General features: G+C 36.4%; 1 protein-coding gene across 1 annotated transcript in view; it reads right to left on the bottom strand.

Moving 5' to 3' along the window:
• LOC144979477 (broad substrate specificity ATP-binding cassette transporter ABCG2-like) overlaps positions 1-12500 on the bottom strand; it is a 32942-nt gene that overhangs the window by 3025 nt on the left and 17417 nt on the right. The window contains exons 11-15 of the mRNA XM_078926150.1: positions 11155-11240; positions 6697-6786; positions 4620-4744; positions 2160-2314; positions 333-422 (exon numbers count right to left, since the gene is read on the bottom strand). Coding sequence (XP_078782276.1) covers positions 333-422; positions 2160-2314; positions 4620-4744; positions 6697-6786; positions 11155-11240 — 546 coding nt within the window. The remainder of the gene's footprint in view (positions 1-332; positions 423-2159; positions 2315-4619; positions 4745-6696; positions 6787-11154; positions 11241-12500) is intronic.

Below are 12500 nucleotides of genomic sequence, written 5' to 3'. Positions count from 1 at the left end.
TATCTACAAAATGCCATTCCAAAGGGCAGACTGAACCCTCCCAGATCCAACGGTGTCAAAGCGTGGCCTTCGTAAAGTTATGGCCTGACACTGACCAAAAAATGACGTCAAAATGCCAGTCTTTTGCCACAAAAGAAAACAAATCGTGAGTTGTATTCAATAGTTCAACCAATGAAATAACTTGTTTCCATGAGCTCTACTAACGACAACTCACTAGGCGGTGCAAAAACCAAATAATGACGTCAAACTGCCAGTCCTTTTGGATTTCAGTGTCAGGCTATAACATAACGATGACTACGGTCAAACCAACACACAATTCCACAAACACTTACAGCCAATCCATACTTGAATATACTGAAATATTTGGCCCAGTTGAGCCAGACTCCGATTGATTCAAGGTTAATAAGGAAACCACCAAACAGCTGTGGACAAAGTAAACAAAATAAATAAATAAACATAGGAGTACACAATATAACTTAATGGTAAACCAACATCACGATCAGCACCATCACCACTACCTCAATTATTATCATTCATCATCATCATCATCATCATCATCATCATCATCATCATCATCATCATCATCATCATCAGCAGCAGCAGCAGCAGCAGCAGCAGCGGCAGCAGCAGCATTATGAGGTCATGAGGCCAACATCATCATTATCGTAGTCATCATAATCACAATATTCATCATCACTATCCTCCTCATCATTATCATCATCATCATCATCATCATCATCATCATCATCATCATCATCATCATCATCATCATCATCATCATCATCAGCAGCAGCAGCAGCAGCAGCACCACCACAACCACCATCATCATTTGTTGAAGTGGGAGCTTTCTCCCATTTTGTTTTGAACTATCCAACAACCAAACAAACAAACAAACAAAATACTGATATCTAATGATAAATAACATGTACAGCAATTTGACTCAGCGGTAAATAACAAAACCAGGGCAGCGTTTGAATGCTGACGGAATGTCTCCTAACCCTCTCCTTACCAACTATATGAAAATCGTCACATTCGTTACGATACAGACAACATATTTCTCATTCAGATTCTTTTGTACATCACAAACTTTGAAGAAAATGAACACAGTGTGTTGAATGAAGAGCGTGTTTTGATAAGGAAATTATGGATCGCAATAACTCACTGCTATCTATTGTGTTTGAGTGAAAAAAAATAATCTATTTTTGTGTTAGTTGGGTGTGAAGTTTTTGGGAAAATTCCTGAAAATGGCCGGTAAGGAGAGAGTTAAGGTGTATGGATCACCCTTATCACAACCATAGGTTTACTAGATAAACAACAGGGGACATGCTATAGGGAATGAGATTAGCAGAAGAGTAGCGTCCCTTGATTGGACGTTGCCCATAGTCTGTGACGTCACTGGCGGAAAAGTTATTAGAGAGAGAACGTCATGTTGGTTGTGCGCATGCGTCTCTCGTACTCGCGGAAGACGTCCAATCAAAGGATGCTACTCTTCCGCTAATCTCATTCCCTATATTTTTTTTTTTTCATTTTCTCTAAATTCTAAATAAACATGGCTGCCATAAAAATGCACACCTCCCTTCAATCCGACGAGCGTGTTTCTAAACAAAGTGTTTGTACGGAAATCTCCCCTCCTAGATGATATCAATAGATGTTATCATATGGATGGCTAGGATCAAATCAGCCATGATTATTTAATTGTTAAAAAAAAACTGTCCGGTTTGTGCCCTCTTCACCGTTGAAAACATTTAACGACTCATTAATTAGCCTTATATTTTTGCTATCTGGCCCATATAACAGAGAGAGTGTGTCAATTTCCAATGGCTGTCTCGTGCCACACACCGACAGTAGATTTACATATTCAACTGTGTCCACTTTCATCATTATGTTTCTCAGTGGCGTGGTGTGATTACAGTATAAAGTCGTGCCAGAATCAGAAGAAAATTACTTAAAACAGGCTATATTTGTAAATACAAAAGAAAGGGGGAAAATGAAGAAAAGATTTACTCAAATAAGTAAGAGGTGGTATATACTATTTCTCAGTTTTATTTTTGTTTTAAATGCTGTAATCCATTTTTAAAAGATGTATGCGGTGCCAGGCACCAAATCAACCAAAATAGCCACGCCCCTGATATTTCTATATTTCTACTACTACAACCTACCATCATAAGCACGTAGCACAGAGCCAAGGACAGTTGAGCCACGGCAAATACCCGAATGGTAGAAGAGATGAGAAAACAAAGGCTTGAAGCAGTCATGGAGACACAGACGAGGGCAAAGGCAAACTGGAAAAAGGCTTCCGCTGTATTGTTCAAACCTGCAGATGATAGAAGGAAAATGAACTTGTTTTATTTTTATTATTTTTCCTGTTTGGTTTTTGTTTGGGGTTTATGGCATTTGAAACACATTTAGGTCATTTCAACGCCAGTAAAAAAAAAGTCGATAGAAAAGTCAAAAGATCTAACCATCAAGCACCAAAAAAACAAAAAACAACAACAAAAAACAAAACAAACAAACAAAAAAAAGACAAAGGGAAATAGTTCCGAGATGAAAAGTAGATCCAAGAGCGATAGATCCACGTATCCAATTTAAAGTTACAAACTACAACAAAACTGGATTGATACTAAAAGGAATATTTAATGGTTACACAATAAATATTATGATAATAAGGTAATAGCGAAATCATCTGTAATAGAGAGATCATATTTAAAAGAAGAAAATAATATTCTCTCACAAAAAGACAAATCTATTCAATACGATTCAATAGTCTGATGTCACGCCGCTCGGTAACGGCGGCCATCTTGGTTCTAAACAAAGAAAATCATTACTTTTTATTCTTCAAGCTGGCTAGAACTTTTCATATGTCTTGTGATCAGAATGTGTAAAAGCCAAAACATGATCAAATTTATGGGTTTTTTCCCCTCTGGATACCCTTTATGCTCGCCGGAGAAATATTTCATACGGGCGTCCGCCATTGTTTCTATAGTTTAGAGCCAGTGTTACTAAGTTACCATGCGTCATTAGGAAGGAAGTGACGTTACGACTGTTGAAGAGTATTGTTTACCTCTCCAGAAAAGATTCCAGACAGGAAGTGTTACGTGATAACAAATGTATACTTTCTCAAAATCAGAATAAAAAGTGATGTAGAAAGGATGGTGTCCTATGTGTAAGTGTCACGTGATAACAAATGTATACTTCCCCAAAATAAGGATAAAAAGTCACATAGACAGGATGGAGTCCTATGTGTAAGTGTCACGTGATAACAAATGTATACTTCCCCAAAATAAGGATAAAAAGTCACATAGACAGGATGGAGTCCTATGTGTAAGTGTCACGTGATAACAAATGTATACTTCCCCAAAATAAGGATAAAAAGTCACATAGACAGGATGGAGTCCTATGTGTAAGTGTCACGTGATAACAAATGTATACTTCCCCAAAATAAGGATAACAAGTGACATAGAAAGGATGGTGTCCTATGTGTGAGTGTCACGTGATAACAAATGTATACTTCCCCAAAATAAGGATAACAAGTGACATGGAAAGGATGGTGTCCTGTCACGTGATAACAAATGTATACTTTCCCAAAATAAGAATAAAAAGTGAAATAGAAAGGAAGGTGTCCTATGTCGTGTCAACAGACAGTCAGTCAATAAGTGCATGAAAAGGACAAGTGATTTAGAAAGATCGTGAAAATGAAGACAAATGAAGACATCCTGAGAGGAATTTCAACCACGGCTACAAAACTATTTTTGAAAAAGAACAAGAAAATGAGTCATAAAATGTTTTTAAAAATATTGAGATGCAGCAAGAATGATGTAATTGGTATGATTTTCACTTTGATGTAACACCAAATTCTTGTCAGAAAAGACAGAAAAAACAGGAAAATGAACATCATTATTATCGTCATTGTTTTTGTTTTTAAAGGTTTTACGGCGCTTGCAACACATTTAGGTTATATCAGCGCCAGTAAAAAGGAAAAAAATGGGATAGTAAAAAGTTCTAGAATTACAATTAAAGCACCCAAGAAAAAGTAAGACAAAGGGGAACTGGGAACAAATAGGGATCAGATGTAGATTCCAAGAGCATATCACCAATGTACATAGTTTGAGATCACCTAAAAGTCTCATCCGGATACAAGTACAAGATCCATTAACAAAGAGGAATACACTCAAATGCTTACATCTCGTACATTCAAAATAACAAATATAATAATACATAACAAAGAGATGATTTACAAGGAAAAAAATATCATCTCTCAAAACAAAAACTATGCATTTGACTGTTTCCCTCCCAGCTAGGACTCTAGCCAGGGCCAGGACAAAACCAAGTAATCTCATTCCAAGACAAGGACAGAAAGCATGTTGGAAAATAGGTACAGGGGGATAGAAGACACAGCAAGTACCTCCCTGCCCAACATGGGAGGTCGGAAACCCGACCCAGTATTATCGTCATTATCATCATTATCATCATCATCATCATCATCATCACCACCATCATCATCATTGCCATTGTTATCATCATGCCATCATCATCATCATCATCATCATCATCATCATCATCATCATCATCATCACCATCATCAAAAACAACAACAACAACACCAAACAATGTCAACTCACCAACAGCAAAGTAGACGATAACGGATGTAATGGCCACGGGTAAAAGCCTCAACGGTAGGATATCACAGAAAACCTTGACCAGGAAGTAGACGGATACCCTGTAGAAGCCGCTGATGTTTTCATGCCTGGGAAACACACAAAGACATTCTATAGAATTCACTGATAGAAACTGAGATCAAAGTTCTACTAAACTGCTAGAACCTGTGGACTGTAATATGTGCGGCTATGTAAAGCGCTTTGAGCACATTTAGTGGATATTGCGCTATATAAAGCTCAATATTTTTTAAAATGTGGTCTTGGGTTCGAGCCTTGCTCAATGCATAGTTGATTCCTCGGAAAAGGTTCTTTACCCACATTCTCTCACCGTACTCAGGTGTAAAATGAGTACCTGGCCGTTAACAGGGTTGTCTCTGTCGGAAATAGATTGTAATAACAGGCGTCGTGTCTCGTCCTACATAATGTTAAGTGTTGCTGCTGGCAGGGACCCCTTGTAAAGCGCTTTGAGCATGTATAAAGGATATTACGCTATATAAAAGCTTACCTTTAAAAAAAAGTAATAAACAAAAATTAATATAACAGATTCAAAAAAGAACAAAATACCAAATACGGAACGTTTCGGGCTCAAAACCCTACTTCAGCCAACAACAATAACAATGAAAATAAAACTATGTAAATTACTTTTAAAAAACCAGATCAATGACAGGACCATATTCGGTACGTTCTCTCTGTGGAAAATCTTGGAATTCCAAATCTCTTTCAAGTGAGATTTTATTTAGTGCAATATCCACAAATTGTGCTCAAATCTGTTTACTGGGAGACCCAAGCCAAGAGCAATATTAAACATGTAAGACAAGATATGACATCTGTAATTTCCAGACAGCTGGCAGAGAAGTATTGGCTTGTCTTGTTGGTTCACAGAATGTGCCAATACTTGTCTATCCCCTATCTGGAATTTAAGGGATGTACTCGTGTGTTTTCATTGCTTTTGTTATTGGGTGAAAACGGGTTTTGAGATCAAAACATTCCATGTTTGGTATTTCAATGATAATAATAATGATGATGATGATAATAATAATAATAATAATAATAATAATAATAATAATAATAATAATAATAATAATAATAATAATAATAATAATAATAATGATAATAATAATAATAATAATAATAATAATAATAATAATAATAATAATAATAATAATAATAACAATATATTTGTTGAGAGCTCTTCCATATCACCAGGAAGTGCTCAGAGCGTTCTACAGGGACATCAACAATTCAATTTGGAAAATAACAAAGTCTTAAGATGCTTTTTAAACAGATCTTCCGATGAATAATGACCTATTTCTTTTGAAAGTTTGTTCCAGAGGGTTGGGATGTTTCTAGAAAAGGATCGTTTTCCACATGACACGTAAGAGTTCTTTCCAAGAGTGACAAGCAATTTTCCATCGGAACTCCAATTTATCATAAATATATAAGTTGGTTGATATGTGGAGGCGTTTAACTCACTCAACCCTAACACCGACTTTATCCGTAGTTTACCCGGGTTACTTTTACCCCATGCCTATTCATTACATTTTTCAGAGACAAATTATAGGCGTAGTATCAAAGCTAATGTTTTTAGTTTATGCATTGTAATTATAGTTGAATAAAACTATCCATGTACATGCTCATTCTTTATACATTTTTTCCAATTTTGAAAAGTAGCAAAACTCTCTAGGATTGAGTGAGTTAAAACACAATGTCAAAGCTTTGTACAATATTCACTCCTTAACAGGAAGTCAATGAAGCTCTTTTAGCAGAGGTGACGCATGCGCATGATGTTTCTTGCTGTTCTTAATTACTAATCTTGCAGCATTGGATTCAATTCTTTGCAGTCTGAGTATTCTCTCGCTGGTGATGTTCAAGAGAGAGAGAGAGAGAGAGAGAGAGAGAGAAAGAGAGAGAGAGAGAGAGAGAGAGAGAGAGAGAGAGAGAGAGAGAGAGAGAGAGAGAGAGAGAGAGAGAGAGAGAGATAGATACATTAGAATGCTCAGTCCAGTCCTATAATATATAGAAATGTATCATTGTGACTTACATGAAAATGGCTCTTTCATGAATAAAGATTTCCACGGCAGACATGTTCAAAAATAACTGGTTCATCACCAAGAAAAACAACACACCTGACCTGTGAAGATTACAAGACATTGATCAAATTTGACATTTAAGTCTTTCATTCATTAACTCATTCAACACTGACACCGACTTTCTCAGTAATTTGCCTTGGTTACTTTTACCCCACCATTATGTGTGGGTATATATATATATATATATATATATATATATATATATATATATATATATATATATATATATATATATATATATATATACATACATATATATATATATATTGAATCGTGTTGGATACAAATATGGTACGAAAAGTGCTCGACATGTAGCAATGAAGCGAATTATTATTTTAATATTTACCACAATGTTGGAGTCCGTCTTCATCGAAAAGGCCTGAAACATCGATGTAGACTGACTCCAACATTGTGGTAAATATTACAATAATAATAATAATAATAATAATAATAATAATAATAATAATATAATATATATATATATATATATATATATATATTATATAATATATATATATATATATATATATATATATATATATAATCATTTTTTTAAAGATTAAGTATTTTAGTTTTTGTTTTTTTGTTGTTGTTGTTTTTTTTTTTTGCAATTTTAAAACGTACCAAAATGTCATGGGAGAATAGATAACATGGAAGTAGAGGCCTTGGGTAGAGTGAATAAAGACTCACTTATAGCTGAGCTTTTATATAGAGCAATATCCACTAAACGTGCTCAAAGCGCTTTACAATGGGTCCCTGACAAACAGCATTACTTAACATGTAGGATGTGACACGGCGTCTGTTAGGCGATATTACAATTTTTTTTTTCGACAGACACCACTGTTAACGGTCAGGTATTCATTTTACACCTGAGTACAGTTCCAAGAACTCAACTATGCACAGAGCAAGGCTCGAACCCAGGACATTCCGATCTGAAAGCGAGGGTCATACCACAGGACCACATAGCCGCACAAATAAAAGTATCAGTGATACTTGATAAGAGCACCAATTGTAAAATAAGAAAGTCCATTTAAATATAAAAATTAAATATAGAACGAATGGCACGTTGATGGGTTGTCTTCGTGATCTTACACTTCATAAAAATATTTACCGGCCAACCCAACATGTAGCAATTTTCAGGTCTGATAACACAAATTGTTTTGGGCCCATCGTTGTAATAAACATATTCCCAATCCAATGTGAAAAATTGTCCATTACAACAATGTGGAAACACGCCCAGAATTACGTTTGACAACCAGACCTGCTAATCAATGCACATTGGTCCAACCCTTTCAGTGTAAAAAAAAAAGAAAGATCACAATGAATTTTCTATTCCTATCGGAGTGTAAATGGAACTAATTTTCAATTTCATACAATACAAATTGGCTGTTGGGTGCCTTATGAATTATCTGACTTGAAAAGGGTAATGTGAGCAAAGCGCATTGCAAAATGTAAAACAATTTAGAATAGGTCTAGTATAATCAAGATTCAGATTTAAATAGCCTGTGGGAGAAAACAATTTTCATTATAACTAAATTTGGAAGTGAAAAATCTTTCGCCATCCCCTCCCACCACTCATCCCGCTTAAACTAATTAAGAAGTTTTAAGTGGCAATAGGATTCAATAGTCGTAACGTCACTTCCTTCCTAATGACGCATGGTAACTTAGTAACACTGGCTCTAAACTATCGGAACAATGGCGGACGCCCTTATGAAATATTTCTCCGACGAGCATAAAAGTGTATCCAGAGGAGAAAAACATTATAAATATGATATTGTTTTGACTTTTATACATTCTGATCACACTTTCGTCACATCACATGACACAGCATGTCAATGAAAAGATACATCGGTGTGGACACATTATTGACTGGGTATTGACCAGCGTTGACATGCAACTAGCGACACCTATCAATGTAGATGATCTTTGCATTTCAGACCATCATTTAATATCTTTTGACATCAGAGGGGGGATAGTACACGACACAAAAACAAAAAAAAATAGTTGTTTCCGAGAGATTTGAAGAAAATTGACATAGAACTATTTAAAGCGGGCCTCTCTCACTCTCTAACTACACATTGTGAGAAAGAAGTGACTGGTGACAATTTTGATAAAGCAATTATTGGTGTTATGGATAAGCACGCACCTCTCACGACAAGATCTGTGATCATCAGAAAAGGAACACCATGGTACAATTTGGAGGTAAAGAGAGAAAAAAAAGCAGAGAAGAAATGGAAAAAATCTGGCCTGACAATTGATAAGGAAATTTACATATCATTCAAACATAGACTCAAAGAGGTGACAATTAAGGCAAAGCGTATCTACTATCTTGATAAAGTTGATAACATAAAAAGTCCGAAGGAGTTTTATAAAATCTCAAATAAGCTTCTAGGCAAAGAGATCAAAACAAGCCTGCCACACCACACTGACGACAAGCAACTCGTGGACTGCTTTGTAGATATTTCATGAATAAAATAACAACGATACGGAGTGAACTTGACACAGACGAAACAGAAGCAGAATATACCTCTTTTTATGGTGAACCCTTAACATCTTTCAAAGAAATTTCAATAAATGACACAAAGAAAACGATTCTCTCTAGTCCTAGCAAATCATGTAGGCTCGACCCTTTACCAACATCCCTTTTGAAGGAGTGTATTGATGAACTTGCACCTTACATCACTGAATTGATTAATCAATCATTAAGGGTGGGGGTTGTTCCAGAAAGCTTCAAGAAAGCATTGGTAAAGCCATTGTTGAAGAAAGCGGGACTTGACAGTGATAATTTTAAAAACTTTAGGCCTATATCAAATCTACCATTCATTTCCAAAATTCAGAAAAGATTGTACTAAAACAACTTTCTTGTCACGTGAAACATAATAACCTCGATGAGTGCTTTCAATCGGCCTATCGGCAAATAGCACAGAAACAGCATTGATGAGAATCACAAATGACTTGCTGCAAATTATTGATCAAGGAAAAACCACCATCCTTAGTCTTCTCGATCTTTCGGCGGCCTTTGACACCATCGACCATGCCATACTACGTCAAAGGCTACAAGTTACTTTCGGCATATCAGGCACTGCTCTAAACTGGTTTGCATCATATCTTACTCAAAGAACTCAATCAGTTTTAATTGGGGAAGTAACTTCGTCAGAGCGTGACCTTCATTTTGGTGTACCTCAAGGATCCGTTTTAGGCCCAGTCCTTTTCGTACTTTACACTTCCCCTGTTGTGAGAATCTTAGAGCAACATTCTCTCGCTTACCATATGTACGCCGACGATACCCAGATATATAGCATGTGTTTGCAATCCGATATAGTTTCAAAGATAACTGTTTACGAACAATTCATCAACCATGTGATGAGATGGATGTCTGCAAATAGATTAAAATTAAATGGCGACAAGACTGAAGCCTTATTCATTGCTAGTTCCAATGATAAGACAGATCCATTTACACTGGCACTGACAATCAACGATAATGACAAAATACAGCTCACAACATCAGCAAAAAATCTCGGCATCACCTTAGAGAGTGATCTGTCTATGAACAAACATATTAACAATGTGAGAACAAGTGCTATCTGCATTCTAAGAAATATCAGAACAATCAGACCATTTATTAATAGGGAAACTTGCAACAAATTGGTAACATCTTTGATATTCCCGAAAATGGACTACTGCAATGCACTGTTTGTTGGTCTTACAAAGGACAAAATAAACAAACTCCAGAAAATACAGAACATGGCAGCCCGCGTTGTACTGCAGAAAGACAGGAAAACTGCAGCTCCCGAATTACTACAGCAGCTGCATTGGCTGCCAGTGGACCAGCGGATTAAATATAAATATTCAACTATCGTTTTCAAATGCCTGGAGGGCTCGTCACCAGCATATCTCTCAAATCTCGTTGAACGGTATAACCCACAGCGATCGCTTCGATCAACGAACGACCTCAAATTGAAAACACCCCGCTGTCGAGTGAAGGCTGGTGAACGCGCCTTTCAGCATTCTGGTCCAAGGTTGTGGAATTTACTACCACTAGAGATACGTTCTTCGTCTTCACTAGAGGAATTCAAGCGTCGATTGAAGACATTCTTATTCCGACAGGCTTTCTTTTGATTATGTGTAAAATTAGCGTTGTTCGTGTACTGTGTTAGGGCTTAATGATTAAGTTAATCTATGTTATGCGCCCAGAGCCCTCCTGATGAAGGGATGTTTGGCGCACTATAAATCTATACCATTATTATTATTATTATTATTATTATTATTATTATTATTATTTAAGACACATGAAAGGTTCTAGCCAGCTTGAAGAATAAAAATTAATGATTTTCTTTGTTTAGAACCAAGATGGCCACCGTTGCCGGGCGGCATGACATCAGACTACTGAATCCAATTATTTCTTTTACCTATCAGAGAATCCTTTGACAGGGTCTTCGTCCAGTTGCCAGAAGATGGCGCTGATGATGACAGCAAAGAATATGGACGTCAGAGTCTGAAGTAAATAAATAGATAGATATAAGCAGATATAAAATAATACATTGCCATGCAGTCTCCATTCTCATTGCACTTCACGATGATTTATAATATTTATTTTCAACCATAGATTGGAATTAGATAGTTAAAATCATTTTATTCAATCGTAGGTGATGACCTAAATGTAAAAAAAAGTTAGAAATGTCAGTATAAATATACAACGTGAGCGTAGAAACTTAATGATTGAATAAAATCCAAACCTCGATTAATCAAGAAACAAACCATCCCTTAATAAAAGGTAAAGAGTAAAGAAATACGATCGGTCATAAAGTTATAGACAATATATTTTTAAAATAAATAAAATTCTCTATATCTATTCATCCCATAGGGGAAATTTGTATCTAGGGTCTATTCCAAGGGATGACTGGAATAACCCAGGGGTCAGCCGCAGTGCAGATAAATATATAAATAAATAAATAAACAAGAATATCAAAAGAGTATATTATAGCTTCGAAAGTATTGGACTGGAACCCTCAGGGCAGAAGATCAAGGGGAAGGCCACGAGGAACATGGAGAAGAATTAAAGAAGCTGATATACAGAGAAGTGGTAAGACCTGGAATGAGATTTTTTTAAAAGTTAGCTCAGGATAGAGAAGTATGGAAACTGTTGGTCTGTGGCCTATACCCTGACACAGGGTGAAAAAGGCAATGATGATGATGATGATAGAGAAGGATGGAAACTATTTGTCTGTGGCCTATACCCTGACCCAGGGTGAAAAAGGCAATAATGATGATGATGATAGAGAAGGATGGAAACTGTTTGTCTGTGGACTATACCCTGACCCAGGGTGAAAAAGGCAATGATGATGATGATATGATGATGATGATGATGATGATAGAGAAGGATGGAAACTGTTTGTCTGTGGCCTATACCCTGACCCAGGGTGAAAAAAGGCAATGATGATGATGATAGAGAAGGATGGAAACTGTTTGTCTGTGGCCTATACCCTGACCCAGGGTGAAAAAGGCAATAATGATGATGATGATAGAGAAGGATGGAAACTGTTTGTCTGTGGCCTATACCCTGACCCAGGGTAAAAAAGGCAATGATGATGATGATGATAGAGAAGGATGGAAACTGTTTGTCTGTGGCCTATACCCTGACCCAGGGTGAAAAAGGCAATGATGATGATGATGATAGAGAAGGATGGAAACTGTTTGTCTGTGGCCTATACCCTGACCCAGGGTGAAAAAGGCAATGATGATGATGATGATGATG

Source organism: Berghia stephanieae, chromosome 9, assembly GCF_034508935.2.
Source record: "Berghia stephanieae isolate SIO BIC M18660-M18661 chromosome 9, UCSD_Bste_1.3, whole genome shotgun sequence".
In the NCBI taxonomy this organism is placed as follows: domain Eukaryota; kingdom Metazoa; phylum Mollusca; class Gastropoda; order Nudibranchia; family Aeolidiidae; genus Berghia; species Berghia stephanieae.
This window is presented reverse-complemented; position numbering and strand designations above follow the sequence as displayed.